This window comes from Epinephelus lanceolatus, chromosome 17, assembly GCF_041903045.1.
Source record: "Epinephelus lanceolatus isolate andai-2023 chromosome 17, ASM4190304v1, whole genome shotgun sequence".
In the NCBI taxonomy this organism is placed as follows: domain Eukaryota; kingdom Metazoa; phylum Chordata; class Actinopteri; order Perciformes; family Serranidae; genus Epinephelus; species Epinephelus lanceolatus.
This window is the reverse complement of record NC_135750.1, coordinates 7563009-7583662: the sequence shown is the minus strand read 5'-3', so window position 1 is coordinate 7583662 and position 20654 is coordinate 7563009. Positions and strand designations below refer to the sequence as shown.

Here is a 20654-nt window from a genome sequence, read left to right as displayed (position 1 = left end):
TTATAAATATTTAATCATTCTTGGAGCTTTTTCACCTGTACTTACTCTCTCTTCTTATCAACAATGCCCAACCTGCCATCCTGGACTTCTCCTTGCACTCTGTGGTGAACCTGCTGCAGATTCCCTTTCCTGCACAGAGACAGAGAGGTACAGCCGTGTGGTTCCCAACGCCGTGACACAAACATGTCACAGTAAAGCTTCATCATCAACACAAAAGTACCGTTTCGCTTTTGTTTTCCCTTTTGGGACAGAAGAGATTTAAACTCAGGGACTTTTAGTTGAGAGATAAATTAAAAAAAACGTCGGGGGGGGGGGGGGGGGGGGGGGGGTGGGGGTGGGGGGGGGGACATTCAAACCAACCATTTCCTCTCATTTTCACCTCCTCAGTGATGGATGTATAAACCACCTTACACTGCATTGTGGGTAACGTAGTAAAGCTCATGGTTTTGGAGCTTCATCCTTCTGAACTGCTGTGCTTTGAGGTGCGTTCTTTAACACAAACCAATACCTCACACTCACACACACACTCACACACACGACATCCTATCATCGTCTGAATCTACAGAGTTGATGTGTAATAGCAGTACATTAGGAGCAACACCTGTTCTGCAGCTGTATAAGCATAGACGTTAATACAGGTGATGTGTTGCTGGCGCCTGTGTAATGATCTGCAGCATTAAGCTCGAAGTGTAGCACCGGGTTTTAGTAGCAGTATAGGAGTTGTTGTAAGAGTAGCAGTACCTGTAGTAGTTGGGGTAGGAGTTGATATAGCAGCAACAACAATAATGAATTGCACCGAGCAAAACCTGAGTCAAATCCTGCTCGACAACATGAGCTGTGTAAGACTCTGCTCACACGATGACAACTGCTCCCTCACTGCCAGGCAGCCTCAATCAATCCCAGAATTATTTAGGTGAGGATTTGAAACCAGACCAGAGTGTCTCTCTGAGCGCGAGAGGATCTGTCTGTTTGCAAAAGCCTGAGATACAACCGGTAACGGCAGTTTAGGTTTGAATGACTTAAAATGCTATATCTCCGTGTTACAGATAAGAAGCCACAAAAACGTCTCCTTAAAAATGCATCAGCGGTCTAACTTGATCAGACGCATTTCAGAGTTTGGCAGGACCGACACATGTCAAAGCACAGCAGGCCACCGGTGATGCTCCTGTCATTAAAGGGACATTACATAGTAACTGATCACATCACAGCTCAAGGTTGCAGTGCAGGATTACAAAGTAATTTTTGCCTGTGAGTTCTCTCTGAAAAGGGATTCACAAAAAAAAAAGACTGCTTCTTTTGGAGAGGTGAAAAGAGAGGAGGAGGAGGAGGAAGAGAAGGGCAAAATCCTTCAAGTCTTTCTGGTTCGGTCCAAAGCTGTGGGTCTTTTTGTCCCACAATGATGACCTCAGAGACCAGCTGTGATGATGTCACCGTGATGGACAGTTCATTCCCGCCCACTGGCAGAGTAGGAGAACTGTGGGAAGTGTGGTCTCCTCTCGTTGTCCAGACAGTCCATCCCGTCCTCGTCAACTAAAGACAGAAGGATTCAGAGGTGGTTAATGACTTGATTAGTTACAATTAAAGCTCGGGGAGGCAGTTTAATTTTATTATAGCATCATTGGGCAGAAATAGCATACTAAATTTTGACCACATTGTAATTCAAGTGGTCTGGGAGAAAACCAGACTTCTGCACCTCCTCTTGGCTCTGGAAAATTTAGCCTGTGACAGGACACTTTAGCCAATCACAGGTCATTTCAAAGAGAAGGCCTTCCTATTGGCTGTTCCACAAATGCAGATGCATGTACACGTCCCTTTGGTGAAAGCCTTTTTCCATGCCGGAGAATCCTACGGAGAAAGTTGCTATTCCAGCATTTGGCTACAACTGCCTACACTGCGAGGCAACTCAAAAAGGAAGACGGACTTATTGAAAGAAGAGTCTTAAAGTCCGGGTAAAGCAAAAATAAATATGTGTGATGTGTTTTTCACACCACAGAAAAATTTTATTAACCATCCAGCCAAATTTGAATGATTAAAACAATTGCTAAGTATATAAAGTTATGTTTCAAAATCGTGCCTACAAAGCAAAGCAACCCAAAAAATAAAGTCTAGAAGAGAGTCTAAAAATAAATGAAAGAAAAGATGTGGCAAAAAAAGGAGGTGACCAAGGCACTCTTGAGGTCCAAATATTAAAAAGCCTTTATTTGAAGTGGCTAATACATTGTAAAAGATAAAATGCACCTACGCATTGTGGCACACATCAGGGTGACAAAAGAAAAGATGTGTCGAAAGCTGCAAGGTGTTTTATAGATGAACAGAAATTGTTGCTAATGTATTTTAGCCTTCTGCTAAACTGAGCTAAAGGCTCATGACCGTGGTTTCAAGTTCACATTTTTGTTGCTAACGTTAGCTAGAGCCTCAAATCCACTACAGACCACCTCGCAGGCTGCAGGCAGCATCTCCTGAGACGGACCCCCAGTCAGCAGCCACAGCAACCTGAATCCAGCCAGTGCAAACTCCATCTCCAAGGATCCGGACAGCCTCAACCTCCTGTTGGATCAGCTAACTGGTTAGACCCAGCGCTGCCCACTGTGACACCAGTGCTGTGGGGATTGTGCTGGCCGAATTCGAGCTGTTACAGAACGAAGGTACGTCTACTGAGCTGCTGCCCACTTGCCTTCTCAGGAAAGTAGTCTGCAGTGGCAGGGAGGGAGATGAAGGGACTGTGGGGTAGCTAGCTGTATGAAGTGTGTGCATATTCCCGTGGTCGTCCAGTGGGAGAGGTTTAGGACAGAGAGGGAGAGCTGCAGGAGGAGGGTGTATTATCAAATCTGACTTTTCCAAATTTCTGCCTGCCCCAGCTTTAAAACTCATTATTTCCATTAATATATATACATTAAATCAAATGGGATGCATATACATTTACAGATTAATTTTACCATCTCAAAATCTAATCAAACATCACAAAGCCTTGTGTCTGTGGTAGGTTGTTGTTGTAGATTCAAACAGAACAAGATTCAATTAACGAGTGTGTCTTCGATGTGCCAATCTCCTGCTAACTAGCTGATGTGCGACCTACAAAACAAGTGGAACCTCACATTAGCGCAGAGAAACACATCGGTTCCATTCATGCATAATTCAGTGCCGAACATTCTGAAACCAGTATCTTTATTTCAAAGCCTGTGAAGAGCTGCGTGTGGCCTGAGGTATGTTACACAGACACTTGAACAAACAGACAACGGCATTATGGCGTGTTTGTTACCCCGGTTAATTTAAGTCGACATGTCTCACCTGAAGAGAGAGCGGGAGCACTGATTAATTGTTTAAAACTGAAATTATTAATCAAAGTGAGAAAGAAAAGCTGAATTTGATCATCAGGTGCTCGACAAATGTGTGCCGCCAAAGATATAATTTATTCCAATTCATAATCAGAATGGTTTTATTAACATCATGATCCTCTGCCAAAATTATTCCAATTTAAACATCTCAAACATATAAAGCACATACTGTGTATTGTTCAGTGGTGTGTGTGCTATCTTAACACACACACTTCAAACCAGAGCATTTACTTCTTCTGTCACTCAGAAATATTCTATATACGACTCTCCGCTGAGAATATCTTCAGCTATGTAAAAAATGAAAGTGAGATTTCGTCAAGTTTTAACGTGGGCATATGTTTGTGTGTACATGTGTGAGAAAGAGAGACAGAGAGAGGAGACACTCACATTTCTCTGGTGGAGTGATTGTGATGGTCTGGGCTGTGAACTCCTCGTCAAAGTATCTGGTGTCCGTCTCCGACGTCACCTGAGGCTTGAAGGGAGGGACCATCTGGGGCAGAGACACGACGAGGACACAGAGAGGAAGATTAGATCGTACAATAACGTTTTTGAACGGCACCTCGTGAGTTATTATTGATCCTGACCTCAGTTTTTGTGTGTGTGTTTGTCCAAATATGTGTCAAGGAAAGGAGGGAGGAGAGAGGATAGAGGAAATGGGAGAGGGAAGGGAAAGGAACGAAAGCAAGAGAGAAAGGAAAGGAGGAGAGAGGGTAGGAAATGAGAGAGGGAAGGAAAGGAAAGGAAGGAAGAGAGAGGAGGGAAAGAGAGATGATGAGGAAAGGAAACAAAGGGAGAGAGAAGAAAAGAGTGGAGAGTAAAGAAGAGGAGGGGGGAAGAAAAAGAAGGAATGGAGGAGGAGAGAGGAAAGGAAAGGGAGGGAAAGGGGGTGAGAAAGAAAAATGAGGGACAGGAAGGAGGGGGATGAAGGAAAGGAGAGGGTAGAAGAAAGGAAAGGGAAAGGAAGGAGGAGAGAGGCTAGAGAAAAGGAAAAGATGAATGAGAGAGGAAAGGAAGGGAAATGAAAGAGAGGAGAGGACATGAAAGGAGAGATGAAGGAGAGGGGAATGGAAATGAGAAAGAAGAGGAAACACAGGAGGAAAGAAGAAAGGAAATGGAGAGGAGGAAGGAGAGAAGAATGGAAGGGAAAGAAAGGAGGAGGGGAGGACAGAGGGTAGGAGAAAAAGAAAGGAAAGGAGAGGAGAAAGGGAAAGAGGGGAGATGAGAAGAGGAAAGGAAGGAGAAAAGAGTGGAAAGGAGGAGGGAGAGGAATGGCAGGGAAAGGAAGGAGGAGAGGGGAGGACAAAGGTTAGGAAAGGAAAGAGGGAAAGAAAGGAGAGGAGAGAATAAAAGGAGAGAGGAGAGATGAGAAGAGGAAAGGAAGGAGAAGAGAAAGGAAAGGAGAAAGAGAGAGAGAAGGGGAAGGAAGGAGGAGAGAGGGAAAGAAAGGAGAGGAGAGAAGAAAAGGAGAAAGGAGCGAGAATGGTGGAAGGGAAAGGAAGGAGGAGAGATGAGCACAGAGGGTAGGAAAGGAAGGAAAGAAAGGACAGGAGGGGAGAGGAGAAAAGGAAAAAGAAAGGAGGAAGGAGAGAGGAAATGAAGGCAAAGGAAGGAGGAGAGAGGAGAGGAGGATGTGAGGAACATTTGAGGTGGCAGATTGATCCAGAGGAGGAGAGATCAGAGTGAAGGCAGGAACAGCAGTACCTATTTAACATGCTATTATGGGTGTTGTCACACAGGACCTGGTTCTTACTCTGTGGTGTTAAATGAGCACACACACCATAGACCTCCAGGACACAAGGTCACACGTCTCCATGATGCTTTGTGCTTTATACGGCTCTGCTCTGATGAACACATCATGTGTGTTAATGGGTGATACAGTATGTGCATGTTTACATGTGTTATATAAGTTAACCCTGTCATACAACTCATCATACAATACACACACTTTTTAATAGCGTGTAATTTTCCGCCATACTGTTGTGCTTTACTAGACGATACGGCTTTACCATCAGGTTGCATCATACCTTTTTATCATAGACATCCTGCCAGTCGACGCCGGAGAAGAAACTGTGTCTCATTATTTCTTTAGCGTCATCTGGTCCTCCACCGAGCCTAGAGGACACGAGAGGAATGTTACAAAACAAAAATAAGATCAGTCAAAGCAACATTTGATTTGAACCAACAAACTAAACAGAAACGAATCAAAAGTCATCAGACGTGACGAGTAGGTATTTATTATTTACTTTAGCGAGATGACTTTAAAGAGAGAGAAACTCCTGCTACATCTGTTCACATCTCTGCGTTCACACACACCGTTTGTTGGGGTCTTTGATGAGCAGGCCTGACAGCAGCGACTTGGCGTCCGACGACAGGGTGCGTGGGAACTTGATGTCCTCCATGAGGATGAGCTCGAACAGCTTCTCGTGATCCTGGTTGTAGAAGGGCAGCCGGCCGCACATCATCTCGTACGTCACCACGCCCAAACCCCACCAGTCCACCGCCCGACCGTAGTCATTGTCCTCCAGCACCTGGGGAGAGTCAAGACACACAGATACGCGTTTACTTCTTTAAATGGGACCATTTGTTTTATTGGACATCTGCTTTGATTCTGCATCTCTGCAGTTATTTTATTGGATGACGCAGAGCGCCCAGGGTACTCGCTGAGGAGACAGATGAGCAAGGAGAGACGGCACAGGAGAGTCAATATGCCATTTTGCTGAAGGGAAAAATAAAAATGTGTCTGAGGAGAACAGAAGTGGCCGCACAGATAACAAGAACTGAGGTGTAGCAGTGAGCCCCCCTGTCTCCATACACAGACATGCAGAGGCAAACATCATGGGATGGCAGGTCATCAGAGGCCCCTGTTACAGTAAGGGAGTCAGTGTGCTGGCGTGGCCCACCAGATGCCCCCTCTGGTCCCTGCCAGCTCTCCCTGGCACACTGATCCTTCTCCTGGCAGGGACAGAGAGGAACGTCCCTGGATGGAAAAGCCAGGAACAGCCCGCAACATGGGTCAGGGCCAGTCCGACCCCCGAGCTGGCTCGCACAGGTACTGTACGGCGAGCTGCTGTGTCGTGTGTGATGAGGAAAGAGGTCCTGTGAAAGCTCCCATATCAAAGTCCCGTGTCTGGGCTGCCTTCCTACTCTCATTCCCTGCCTGCTCTCCTTTAGCGCTGTCCTCTCCATCCTGTCTTATCCTGCCTCCTCCGTCCTCTAATCATGTCTTCCCTCGCCCGCTTCCATCTCTTTCATCCTCTCGCGTGCCCGTTCGTTCACCTCTGGAGGAGCGAGGAAGAGGAGAAGGGAGGCAGAGGCAGGAAGAGAGGTATTTCAGGTGCTGTCGAGGCCCTCATTAACATAATAAGCTTATTAACATGATGAGTGTGTATGCATGTGTGTGTGTGTGTGTGTGACTGACTGACAGACAGACAGGGCTGGAGAGCAGCCAGAACAGCATATGTTGTACATCTCGCCAATAATAATAACATCTCACTCACTGTTAATAATGGACCAGGCAGGGTGGACGCTAACACACACACATGACTTCAAAGACACTTGCACAAAAACATGCTTTTGACATTTAAAAAAATCCCATGATTTGAACTAATATAGCAAATGACATAACATCAGAGGATTTAAATATATATACGGTACGCTGAACTAATCTGTGCTATTAGCAGCAGCGAGATGGGTGGCAGATGCAGATAGCACAAGTGTCACAAATACATAAATAGCTTAGATTGATTAGAATAGAGACGTGTTTATTAAAACTGCAGACCGACTGTGAAAACACGTAACCTACAAACTAAGCAAAGCACAAAAGCATACTGAAATGTAAGCGAATATTTAAGTGCTTGTGCTCCACGTGTCAGCTCACAGGCACATGAACATTTCAACAGTTGTGTAAAGAGATGAGGAGACAGTTGTTTAAGCTCGTTAAACTTTCAGATTTGGAGTCAAAACTAAATGTTTTATGGTGGTGAATATCCAGGAATATAATGTTTCTAAATTAATCAGTATGATGCTACTTCCTATAACTTAATTTAATATAAGCACACAGATGATTATAATTGGTTTAGGGCACTTTAACAAAAGGTGAACACCTTAATCTTATTTCAGACAGCGGTAAAAATTTAGTGTTATGTTAATATTTCAGATCAGGAATTTGGCATCTTTAAGTCCCCAATTTTGTGAGAGTGGCTGTGATTTAGAGTCGAGACAGTTTTGGCTTTGAGTTTGACATTGAATATAATGCTAATATCGCTAATAAGAATAATATAATGATTGTTAGAGGTAAAGAAGACAGAAAATTAGTGTTTCCTGAAATCATACTTCTCTCAAAGTGTGTGATGAGATGAAATATTCCTGCCATCATATTGTCAATCTGATGATAATATCCATAGACAGTGTCACAAGCTAATATACTTCCTCGTAAATTCAACATGAGCTCAGTTAGAGTAAAGAGACCTTTATTTAGAGCCTGGGTCCTCTGAGTTCCTGCAGGGGGGCGTCAAATTACTTCTTGATAATTTAAGTTTTTATTTACTTATTCATTTATCTGTTTTCAAAAATCAAAATGCATCTGAAAATTCACATTGACCCTATGTGGATCCCCTATGATTCACCAAAATCGCCTATCCAAAGCATACCCAAAGTAAAATGAAAGCTGGTCTTGTTCCGTTACTCATGAATCATGTGAGCTGAATCACACATATCTTAGTATTAGCTGTATTATTATTATTATTAAGTGTACGAAGACTCTTGTGAGCCACTATGGATCGTTTTATAACTTTTCAAGAAAGACACGTCCTCCACCTCATAAACCAACGCCGAAAGTGGAGAAGGTGAAGCTAACGCACTTTACCATGTTGCAACTGCTGCTGACTTAACTACAGGTAAGCGCAAATGAGAGAAGACCCAAAAATATCATCTCAAGTGCAAATCAGTTTGATACAATATATGCAGTAGGAGGTCCCTGCTCTGTCTCTCTTTCAGCTAAGTGCTCCTTGGCCTGAAAAATGTTGAAGAGCCCTGATTCAGAGCGTTTTGTACCCCACTATATGCTGCCCACTTGTGGAGTCAGTGTGCCTGCCTGCTCTGCCATGATACAAAATCTTACGTATTGATATATGTGCAGCTTTCTCTTTCAGTTAATGGTGTTATTCAGACCTTGACCTGAGCCTCTGGTGCTCCAGTTTGTTTGTGGGTACACTTTCTTGATATCGGTCTTTTCCACAGGATGTATCGTCGTGTATTTCCTGATTTTTATTTTATTTATTGTATCTATTGTATTTGTGTACATAGCCTTTATTTAGTATGTTATAGGCCTTTCTCTGTGAAAACAGTGGAATGAAAATAGTCTTATTATTCTAAAATTTAACTCCACAATTTCTCCTAATAATAATGTCAGATGAAGATGCAGATGAGGTTCTGTTGTAAATTAAGTTAAATGTCATTGTGTGATGAGACTAGGTGAGAGAAAACACCAAACAGCTGCCTGCGAGTTTCCACAGCAGCTCCACGCCACAGAAAGCTGGTCATTAACTGACTGAGCTCACACACTCGACACTAAACTGCTAATGATGCAGGCGGCTGCCTCAGTGTGTGCAAGTCAACATGTGCGTGGAAGTGAATAAGAGAGTTATGAGTGCTGTTTTATGTGTGTGTGTGTGTGTGTGTGTGAGAGTGAGAGAGAGAGAGAGAATTACACTGGTCACCCTGTTGGCAGCTGCAGAGAAGAGCTGGGGGAACGAAGCGCGCCGCCAGCTCCAGATATACTATTGATTGGTACGGCTGGAGGGATAACACTGGCTTAGACTGCTGGGAGACTGTCAGGCACACACACACACAGCAGATGGAATATTTATCCGTCCTCATCAAATTCATAAAGTTTTGAGAGTGAGGCAAACTAGGAGATGTTTGGTGTTTCAGTCCCTGCAGCTTGAGGAAGGACACACACACACACACACACACACACACACACACACACTCATACACACACACATACACAGTGTGTGGTTTATGAAATTCAGAGCAGCTTACAAGGCTGTTTTTGCGATGCTGATCTACAGGGCTGTGTGTCGAGCCTTTGTACCAAAAGGTACAGAAATGTATACAAATGCAAGCAGTCCAGTTGGGCATGTATATGTATGTGCGTGTCAGTGTAAGAGACTGTTTGTGTGTGTGTTTGTGTATGTGTGTCCTGGGACCAAAGAAAGTGGTGGCAGCTCGGTTGCAGGCAGGGAGCAGATTAATCCACACAGAGCCAGAATGCTGCCCCACAGCCTTAGGCATGGAGGCATAGGAGTGTGTGTGTGTGTGTGTGTGTGTGTGTGTGTACAGTATGTGTGGTTATGTGTATATTTTCGAGAGACAGGACAAATAAATAGGACAAGACAGCAGAGGTAACAAATTGGATAAAACAGCAGGAGAGGAGAAGAAAAGAGGAAAAAAGAGAAGAGTAGAAGAAGAAGAAAAACGCTGTGATGCAAAGCAGCCGTGAGAAAGAAGGTCTTGTCCTGTCCTGGTCCCTGTTGGGGCAGCCATGTGGCAGCGAGATGCTGCTCGCGGGGCGGGGGCTTTGGCAGCCTGGACAGGACTAGATGGGACGGGACGGGCACACACAGCCTGTGGCTGTACCAGCCCAGATACCCAGCAGGCTACAGGGAACACAAACACACACTCACACAGACACACACACACCTCATATACTGGGCACAGTGAACATACACTCACATATTGTCGGTGTCACACAGAGACCTTCTATCTCCAAAGTGTCATCATCATTTGGAAATCGGTTTATGTTGACACTGTTCTGACATTCTGCAGTGTTTTACTAACGGCTGACTGTGCTGCTATGTTTACCAGACATTTACAGTTACAGTAAAAGAGAAAAATCACAATGTCCGACATATACAACATACAAACAAAAACAAACAAATAAATGGAAAAAGTCCAAATCCTTCCCCTTCAACACTTAATAAATAAATAGCCACAAGGAAAATGTGTCAAACACAAAAAATATGAGAAAACAGAGAAAAACACTCCCCATGTGTTTTCTCTGATTCTGTTCCATCCCTTTACAAGGACCTTACACTGCTTATTGTCCATTAATCTCACATTAATCTCTCTTTATTTTTGACGTTCCTTGAAATAAATTTCAATCTAATCCTTTACGGGGGAAGACTTATTCACTTTGCAGCGTTGTGTAGCTGAAGTATCAGTGTGTGAGTTCCTTCAGGCTCGCAGCAGACACAAACCCTCTTTATTCACTTCTCATCTGCCCTTTTCACTGACGGCAAACATGAGAACTGTCTGAATTTCACTCCTGTAACCCTGAAATATTTTCTCTCCCTTCTCATCTTCCTCTGTCTTCAACCCCCACCTCCCCCTTTCTCTTTTTAATCCCGGCTACTTTGCATCTCTGTAACTTGGCTCCGAGCAAACTGTGTTATTTTTACACGCGGGCGGGCGAGCAGAGCGTGCGGGCGGGTGAGTGGCGGCGGCGGTGGTGTAGATTTCCAGGTTTTTTCCGAGCACCTTCCTCCAACCTCGCCCATCTGCCGCCATCTGCCTCGCTTTAGCCCGCACTTTCTACTGCAATCACACACACGGCACACACGCGCACACACATAAATGCACACAGACGCACATCCTGTGAAAAATAACCAACAGCCTCCAATCAGCTTTTGGCACGCAAAGGAAGGGACTCTAAAAAAAAAAAAAGAAGAAGAAAAAAAAAAAAGGCACAAAATGCTGCGCCAAATTGTCCTCCATACTTTTTCAAGTGGGATATACACTATGCCTCTCCCCTGCTGCCTTCATCTCCACATCTACATCGCTCTGTCTCCACCACCCACAGTCCTGCAACGCTCTTGCCAGTTGATCTGCTGGCCTTTGAGTGAAGCAGCGCTGATGGCTGGACAGCGGACGGCTGCAAAAAAAAAACTATTACAAGAATGTAGTTGTGTGTGTGTGTGTGTGTGTGTGCGCATTTGTGTGTGTTTGTAAGCGCTGTGCCCTTTTCCAATTCAACCAACACCCTCATTCACACGCATGAGCTGCATATTTACTGTTCACCCTGATATTATGGAAAGTGTTCGGCTGTGAAATCTGCAAATTAAAATGTACATGCATAAATTCCACTGTAAGAAGGTTTTCAAACATCAGCGTCCTTCCAAAACGCAGGGTATTATGGGTAATGGGTGGTGAGCGAGTACCCAGATCATCACTTCATGACTTGCCTGTGCCGTGCCTGTGTGGATGCCACGGACGCTTTTATACATGACAGTCAATCTGCTCAGTTTAAAGAACTTTACATACATTACCTGAGATATTTATGTTATTTATCTTTTGATTAATGCAGTTTATAAAGAATCTACACTGTATTGTGGATGTGTTGAACAAATCGGAAACTTTCCAGTTACAGTATAATGTAACCAAAGTACGCCTACTATATGTACAGTAATAGGGCTGCAACTAATGGTTATTTTCATCGTTGATTAATCTGTTGAGTATTTTCTCAATTAATAAATCAGTTGTTTTGTCTGTAAAATGTCTTGTTTTGTCGACAACCCAAAGATATTCACTTAACTGTCATTAAGGAGGAAAGAGCCCAGAAAATATTCACGTTTAAGAAGCTGGCATCAGAGAATTTTGACTTTTTTTTCTTTAAAGAATTACTTAAACTGATCAATTAATTATCAAATTAGTTGGAGATTAAAGGTCCAGTGTGTAAGATTATTAATAAATATGATTAGTATATTTCCATTAGTTTCTAACCCCCTGAAAATCAGAATCATTGTGCTTTTGTTAATGTAAAATGAATTGTTTATATCGACGTGGAGTTCAGCGTGTAGTTTCTACAGTAGCCCAGAACGGACAAATTGCACACTAGCTCTTTTGTGTTTCCTCGTCAGCCACCATAGTTCTCCTACATGCTTGGTACAGAGGAGAACATTCAGTTGGTTGGAATCAGCATCTTGAGTCGCTAGATGCCACCACATCCTGCACACTAGACCTTTAATTTAACAGTTGACTAACTAATCAAAGATTGATACCCTGCAGCTCTGGTATGTCGTTAGTCTCATGAGTTTAAAAACATTAATTCAGCAATTGTGTCATCTTTATACCATCTTTGATAAACTTAAAGTGGAGCAGAATATCATCTTACATCTATTCAAATTATGTTGATTTTGCACATTGTGTTATTTCGTTTTGTGACCTGTATGATGCATGGCACTGCCACAATGTACCAGATATATACTGTAGTAATCTGGGACAGTCATGTGAATTGTTTCTGATAGATGTGACTTTTGATGTAATGCTCATATCTGATCCTAAATTAAAAGGAACAAAAGTGTTGCTGATATAGCGGCACACTCTGGGCTCATTACTTCTACCAGGATTGCCAAGGCACATGCATCATGTGTTGCATCTAGAATAGAAGTAGTAGTAGCAGATGCTGTGACCTTACTTTAGGTTGTTTGAAACTGGGCTACACAGTGTACAGGTGGGTGCCGTGGTGGTGAGCATAAGTTACTTTAAAGGGACAGTTCACCTCAAAATAAAAAGCAGATTTTTCCTCTTATCTGTAGTGCTGTTAATCAGTCTAGATTGTTTTGGTGTGAGTTGAAGAGTGTTGGAGATATCGGCTGTAGAGATGTCTGCCTTCTCTCCAGTATGATGGAACTAGATGTCACTCAGTTTGTGGTGCTCAGAGCGCCAAAAAATACATTTGAAAAACTCAACAGCAATGTCTCGTTCCAGGATTCATGACCCGGTTCCTCAAGATAATCCACAGAGCTTGTTGTGAGCTGTTTTATGTAGGAACTATTTTCTTTCTACCAAACTACACCCACCAACTGTATCACTGCGCAGGAAGAGCGAGCATCTACTGTTGTATAAGAGGCTCGTGCTCGTGACAGTTCAAGATGTAAACATTAATGGCGTCCTCCTCAGGTGCGCTATGACTTTAGCTCCGTGGTGCTAGATGAGACAGCAGTGGATACATGCTTCCTTCTACACTGATAGTGTTTTTTTTGGTGTTTACGGGGCCGTGCACATGCCGTGTTTTTTGCACCCTTATATTCATCGTTTTCATGTAGACGCACTACAGGCGCACTTAAACGCCAGAGCGACATCATCGTGGTGGACGTTCCAGAGCGCCTATTTTTCCAGGTGCAACAGCTGCACCCTGAGATTAACAGAATTTAACTTCTGGAAGGCAGCAGCGCACACCCCATGTCATGTGACGTGGAACAACCAATCACAGTCTGCAGATATAGTTCCCTGTCCGTGATAAATACAGAGGAGAAGATGATCATTTCAGTGCAGGGCTACCAGAGCTTTACATCTGTCCCACGGACACTATTTTTGGCCTAATACACACTTAGAAAACAACAGCTGGAAGAAGATCAGCTCTGCACTTTCTGGTAAGTAGGCTGTGATACGGTGCTGGTTATGGTCGCTAGGCAACCTTAAACGCAACCTGCCTCCTTGCAATTGAAAGTTGGCACAGAGCAGGCACAAGAGTAGTGCCCAGCGCCCAACCTCGTGTTTTGCAGGTGGTTAAAGACGCAGCATGTCTACGGCCTCTTAAGCACCACAAGCCGTTTAGTTTCATAATTTTGGAGAGAAGGCAGACATCTCTATGACCGATATCTCCAACACTCTGCAACTCACGCCAGAACAATCTAGACTGACAAACAGCGCTTCAGGTAGGAGTCATGAGTCAAGAGTCAAGTCATGAAAGAAACATCATATAGAATATACACTGCCTGGCCAAAAAAAAAGTCGCCACCTGGATTTAACTAAGCAAATAGGTACGAGCCTCCTATTGGATAATTACTGCATGGGCAATTATCTTTCAGCTGGCAACAAGTTATTTAACCCCAACTGGTGCAATGAGTTGCTTCTCATTTCCTAAACAACCATGTCGAAAGACACATCCCGTGGTCGTGGAAAAGATGTTAGTCTGTTTGAGAAGGGTCAAATCATTGGCATGCATCAAGCAGAGAAAACATCTAAGGAGATTGCAGAAACTACTAAAATTGGGTTAAGAACTGTCCAACGCATTATTAAAAACTGGAAGGATAGTGGGGACCCATCGTCTTCGAGGAAGAAATGTGGCCGGAAAAAAATCCTCAATGATCGTGATCGGCGATCACTTAAACGTTTGGTGACATCAAATCGAAGAAAAACAACAGTAGAACTCAGGGCTATGTTTAATAGTGAAAGTAAGAGCATTTCCACACGCACAATGCGAAGGGAACTCAAGGGATTGGGACTGAACAGCTGTGTAGCCTTAAGAAAACCACTAATCAGTGAGGCTAACCGGAAAAAAAGGCTTCAATTTGCTAGGGAGCATAAAGATTGGACTCTGGAGCAATGGAAGAAGGTCATTTGGTCTGATGAGTCCAGATTTACCCTGTTCCAGAGTGATGGGCGCATCAGGGTAAGAAGAGAGGCAGATGAAGTGATGCACCCATCATGCCTAGTGCCTACTGTACAAGCCTGTGGGGGCAGTGTTATGATCTGGGGTTGCTGCAGTTGGTCAGGTCTAGGTTCAGCAACAGTATGTGCTCAAAGAATGAGGTCAGCTGACTACCTGAATATACTGAATGACCAGGATATTCCATCAATGGATTTTTTCCCTGATGGCACGGGCATATTCCAAGATGACAATGCCAGGATTCATCGGGCTCAAATTGTGAAAGACTGGTTCAGGGAGCATGAGACATCATTTTCACACATGGATTGGCCACCACAGAGTCCAGACCTTAACCCCATTGAGAATCTTTGGGATGTGCTGGAGAAGGCTTTGCGCAGCGGTCAGACTCTACCATCATCAATGCAAGATCTTGGTGAAAAATTAATGCAACACTGGATGGAAATAAATCTTGTGACATTGCAGAAGCTTATCGAAACAATGCCACAGCGAATGCGTGCCGTAATCAAAGCTAAAGGCGGTCCAACAAAATATTAGAGTGTATGACCTTTTTTTTTGGTGGTGACTTTTTTTTTGGCCAGGCAGTGTATGTGAAGACCTGAAAAAGACTGGGTTAGCAGAGGTTCAAGACAAGAAAAGAAGAAACAGAAAAACAAACAAAGTTACCTCAGGTGCGAGGTACTCGGGCGTGCCACAGAAGGTTTTCATGGTAGCAGCGTCTGTGATGCCCTCCTTGCAGAGGCCGAAATCAGTGATCTTGATATGGCCGTCTTTATCCAGCATCAGGTTTTCCAACTGGAGGGGAGACAAAAAAACACAGCGATTCACACCATGCAACACTCACCATCAGAATCTCAACAATCAGAAGAAATGCTTTGTGTTAAAGATTCTAACTAATATTTCACTCTCATCATTTGTGACTGAGAATCAACACAATAATTAACAAAAACACTTTGAAGAAAAGGTTTTTACAGGTAAGGAAAACCATATTGTTTACCCCACACAGTGGCAGCACACACACACACACACACACACACACACTCAGACACACAAACAAGCAGGAGGGAAATAAACTTCAGGCATGTAGTGGAGCCACTCAACCTTTTAATTTTAATGGCTGAAGTGTTTTTCTCGCTCTCTGTCTGCTTTTTCTCCTTTCTGTTTTCTTGGCTGCTGTGAGCAGGGCTGGGGCCAAGGCTGCCAGGCAGACGCTCAGACAGAGCCATCTACCTCTCTACCTCTGTGGCATCAGCACCCCCTTCATTCCTTTCCTCCCTCCCTCCCTCCCTCCCTCCTACCCTTCCTCCCTTCGTGCCTGCCTGCCTGCCTCCGCCTCCCACGCTTCTTTACTGCTTTATGTCTGTGTGAGCTTGTCCCTGTCCCTCTCTTTAATTACCACACATCCTGAGCCACTCCTCTCCTCCTGGATGAAAAAAAACACAAACAAACTGTGGAACACAAGAGGTGGTGGTGGTAGAGGTGGTGGAGGGGTGCTAAAAAAAGTTTTCCCTCAAATATCTGATCACTCTCATCCATGCCCCCCAACCAGCCTCCGCTCTGTGTTCCTGTTTACCTTCAGGTCCCGGTACACAATCTTGGCTGAATGCAGGTAGTCGAGAGCCGAGACGATCTCGGCGCCGTAGAAGCGCGTGCGCTCCTCTGAGAACACCCGCTCTCTGGACAAATGGAAAAACAGCTGCGGGAGAAGGAGGGAGGAAGAGAGAGGGTGAGAGAGGGAGAGACAGGGCGGAGGGAGGGAGGGAGAGAGGGGAGAGACAGCAGGGACGGCACAGCAATAATTACTGATTTATTGGAGGAAATTAGCACAACACAAACTGGCTGCCCGCACCATATTGAGATGATAGATAGCGAAGGGGAGGGTGAGCGGGGTGTGTGTGTGTGTGTGTGTGAGGGGTGCGCATGGAGAGGGGCTGGGTGGAAGGGGGGGTGGGAGCGTCTCGGAGGAGGGCGGGTGGAGGCGCTCGGCAGCTGGCGCCTCATCTAGCAGCCCCCCTCGCCACACACACACACACACACACACACTCTCGCATACCTCTTCCACGTTACCCTCTGGGCTAGGTTGGCACGGTGCTGGCGTGGAGTTCGGCGACGGGGGCCAAATCAAGGGTTTAATCAATACACCAGTCTAGTTAAAGACAGGCCGACCGCCGCCGTGGCCACCGCCGCCAACATCCCCCCACCCTCCCATTTCAACTGCCTCCAGTGCAGCACTCATTAGTGGCCTAGCTGGCCTTGCCCCCTGAGCCTCTGTCTTCATTTACTCCATTCTCATATCATCCCGCTCCGTTTTTGGCAAGAAGCTCACATTCATACTTTAAAGAATACACAGCTCGTTTTTTTTCTCCCAGGTGGCGCGACCTCCCATTTCTCCTCCGTCTTGCTTTTTTATCGCTCACCTCACATCCCCTTTATGCCTCTCCATCTCTCTCTCTCTCCCCAGCCGTCAGTTGTCAAGTTGTCACTGTCACACGGCTACACATGTGGCACCAAAATGACACCAGCCTGCTGCGTCGCACCAGTCAAGTCGTACAAATTACCCATGAGGCCAAGGGGCGCACATCTCCCCATTAATTGTTCAGGGAGGTTTGCATATGGCCGCTGGAGTGATGCTCACAGACCACCTTGCTCAAATGGTGTCCGTGTGTAATGTGTGTGTATGTGTGTGTATGTGTGTGTGTGTGGCGGGGGGGTGTGGTGAGAGGGGGTAACACGACAGGTGGGCCTTCATCAGTGTACTGGCAGCTGTGACTGTGGCAGGTTTGTAATGGGTTGTGTGTGTGTGCCTGTTTGTGAGGCATGTGTGGTCACAATTTGTCCGTTGAGGTAAAAATTTGCTGTGTGTGTTTGTCTAAGTGTGTGTGTGTTTGCTGGTGTTTTCTGTGTGTGTGTGTGTTTGCTGAGGCCTGGCGCTGACTGAACTGCCTGACTAACTGGGAGGGGAGCAGGTGACAGTTACACTGAGGGAATGAACCAAGATTGCAAAAACGGCCCGATTAAAAATCTGAGAAATGGAAAAGTGGGGGAATCCAAACTCATTTCGTCTGTCATTCTGGCGATATCTGCCCCATAGGTGTGTTCATAAATAGACGCGAGCAGGAGAGGGATGGAACGGGAAGGAGAGATGAGAAGGCAAAGCGAGAGGCCAGTTGGTTGGCAAATTAACTGTGTTAGAAAGCAATCGAACAGTCAAACTTTCGCCACTTCTTGAGTGTTTGCACGTCTTAACATTCCTTTGCTGCACTGCTGTCGCAAACTCACACATCTCCAACAATTACACAATATTTCCCCGTGTAAAAACTGTGTATTTATCTGCGAGAGACATTTATAAACCCAGACAAATGTTTAGGAGAGCCTGTTTGAAATGATATTCTAAAACACTCATTTACACTTGGATGAGTCTATTTTAGTTTGTCTAACGCTGGCATCTGCAGCTGTGGAAAGTGACACATTATTATTTAAAGCACTTGTAATAACCCTGATATATAATCATTATTTAAGATAAATATTTACTCATAAACATGAAGACAAAAGAGCCAAGACGTGTATCTTTTTAAACACTGTAAATATAGAGCCAACTCTCTGTTGTCTGAGGTTCAACAAAGCTTTGAGCTCACAGTGAAGTGCCTAATAGCTGTCAGTTGGTGTGGTGGAGCTGTGGTTTAACTGGCTGTATGAAGCAGTAACACAAAGATAGGGAACCACACACGGCAAAACCAACATGAAAGTGTGTGCGTCTTACCTCCCCTCCATTCACGTACTCCATGACGAAACAGAGGCGGTCTTTAGTCTGGAATGAATACTTCAATGACTGAAACGAAAACCACACAAACACACACACACACACTCACACAATTTATACAGCTGGAAGGATTCATGTGTGTGTCACAAACATAACAATTTTTTTTTTTGGTCAGTTTACCCCTGTGTAGTCAGATGTATGAAATCTTAAAGGTCCAGTGTGTCGGATTTAAAGATCTATTGGCAGAAGTTGTATCTAATATTCATATTTTATTAGTTTCTAATCACCTGAAAATAAGAATTATTTTTCCGTTACTTTAGAATGAGTCAATAATACCTACACATAAAGTGGGTCCTCCTCAACAGAGTCGGCCATGTTGTTTGTACAGTAGCCCAGACCGGACAAAGTTCTCCTACACACTTGGCGCATAGGAAAACTTTCACTTCTGCAACTTCACCACTAGATGCAACTAAATCCTACACACTGAACCTTTAAAGATGCACTACGGATGATTTTCCTACAAAAACGTGTGAACTGATACAAAAATAATCCCTCTCCATTATCAATTTTTTACCAACCGGTTTGAGAGAAAACAATTATTCGCACATTTCATTTAATTCAGTTTCATTTCTTTATACAGCAAAGGAATTAAAAGTAATGTTGTGTGTTACAGTTAAACTGGTCTGACTCAGTTAGAAACAGTTTTTCAGCAGGTTCCTGTTATGCAACAAAGACACATTACAATACAGAATAAAAACAGAAACAATCAATGGAGGCCAAACAACAAAATGTAGGCAGCTACATCGACAATGCAGAGTAGTGGACTGAAGTGGAGTAAAATAGGGTATGGGATTTAAATCAGTGGTTGTAGCAGGTGTGTCCTTCCATCAGATAGTGTTAGATCAGCTTTGAGTCATCACCATTGTGTCATAATCCACCTATGCTCTCAATCATCACCTATGACTCTCTACAAGTGTGTGGCAATGTATTTATCTGCAGAGACTCCGCCCTCTGCCTTGGTAGTGACCCGGTGCAGAGCGGCCTGTCTTAGGTCGGACAGGTAGGAGCACAAGCAGTGTGTGTGTGTGTGTGTGTGTGTGTGTGTGTGTGTGTGTGTCTGTGTGCTAAGTACTGTGATGCATTTACTGACACAATATCTTTCTCTTTTATTTCTGTCCAGTAGGACGACTTTAATAGCATCAAATGTCGTATTTTGATTTTGCCAAATAATACATTGTGCAGTTTGCCAGATAATACACGCTGTACCCTCTACTGGCACTCCCCATAAAGAGCACAGTGAAGTGCATGAGCGAGTGATTTTGTGCGCAGCGAGAAGTCTGGTCCCATTCGAGCTAAAGCAGCAGGAGCGGCAAAACGTGATCATTCATAGCTTCAAACAGTTTATGCCTGTATTTACTTATTCAAAGCAAATTGGTGTGTGTTTTCTTTCGGGGGAGAAAGATGCTAAACAAAAGAACAGTTGGTCTGAGTCTTTGTGGCTGCAGGTGTGACAGGAGTAAACTCAGATGTGAACTGTAATTGCTCGCATGAGTGTGTGTGTGAGTGTGTATGAACATCCGTAAATACAGTATGTGTGTGTGCGTTTCCAGGGAGCGTGATAGAAATGAGCAGCGGCTTACGTGCGTTTGTGTACATCAAAGACAGAGTGTAAAGCTAACAGATGCAGTCGTTAATGTACAACAATTTGGTGTCTAACTCATAATTAGCCCCGAGAGACTCAGGTATGTACAGGATCAATATGCTGTCTGCGTATGCAACATGCACTCTTACAGATGTCTGTACATTTGCATATGCACATATGTCTGAATCTTAACCGTTGGTGCGTATGAGGTACTTACAGTGAGGAAGGGGTGTCTGGTGTTTTTCAGTACTCTGCTTTCTGTGAGCGTGTGAGCCACTTCATCCTGCACAGGTACCGTAAACACATTTTCAATCAAACAGATGAATAAGAAAGCAGCTGAAGAGCACTTCATGAAATGCATTAAAATCATCAGATACTGACATCTGACACTGTGCTCAACATGAAAAGTGGTCAGAAAAAAAGGCTTTAGAGCCACAAACTTCAGTTTAATGAAGTCCATTTGAAATA

At 44.2% G+C, this 20654-nt stretch overlaps 1 protein-coding gene across 1 annotated transcript in view; it reads right to left on the bottom strand.

Moving 5' to 3' along the window:
- Positions 1–309: 309 nt before the first annotated feature.
- akt3a (v-akt murine thymoma viral oncogene homolog 3a) overlaps positions 310–20654 on the bottom strand; it is a 68445-nt gene continuing 48100 nt past the window's right edge. Inside the window, exons 7-14 of the mRNA XM_033612585.2 lie at positions 20404–20469; positions 18545–18613; positions 16358–16480; positions 15451–15579; positions 5649–5863; positions 5360–5447; positions 3723–3825; positions 310–1530 (exon numbers count right to left, since the gene is read on the bottom strand). Coding sequence (XP_033468476.1) covers positions 1445–1530; positions 3723–3825; positions 5360–5447; positions 5649–5863; positions 15451–15579; positions 16358–16480; positions 18545–18613; positions 20404–20469 — 879 coding nt within the window. The 3' untranslated portion in view covers positions 310–1444. The remainder of the gene's footprint in view (positions 1531–3722; positions 3826–5359; positions 5448–5648; positions 5864–15450; positions 15580–16357; positions 16481–18544; positions 18614–20403; positions 20470–20654) is intronic.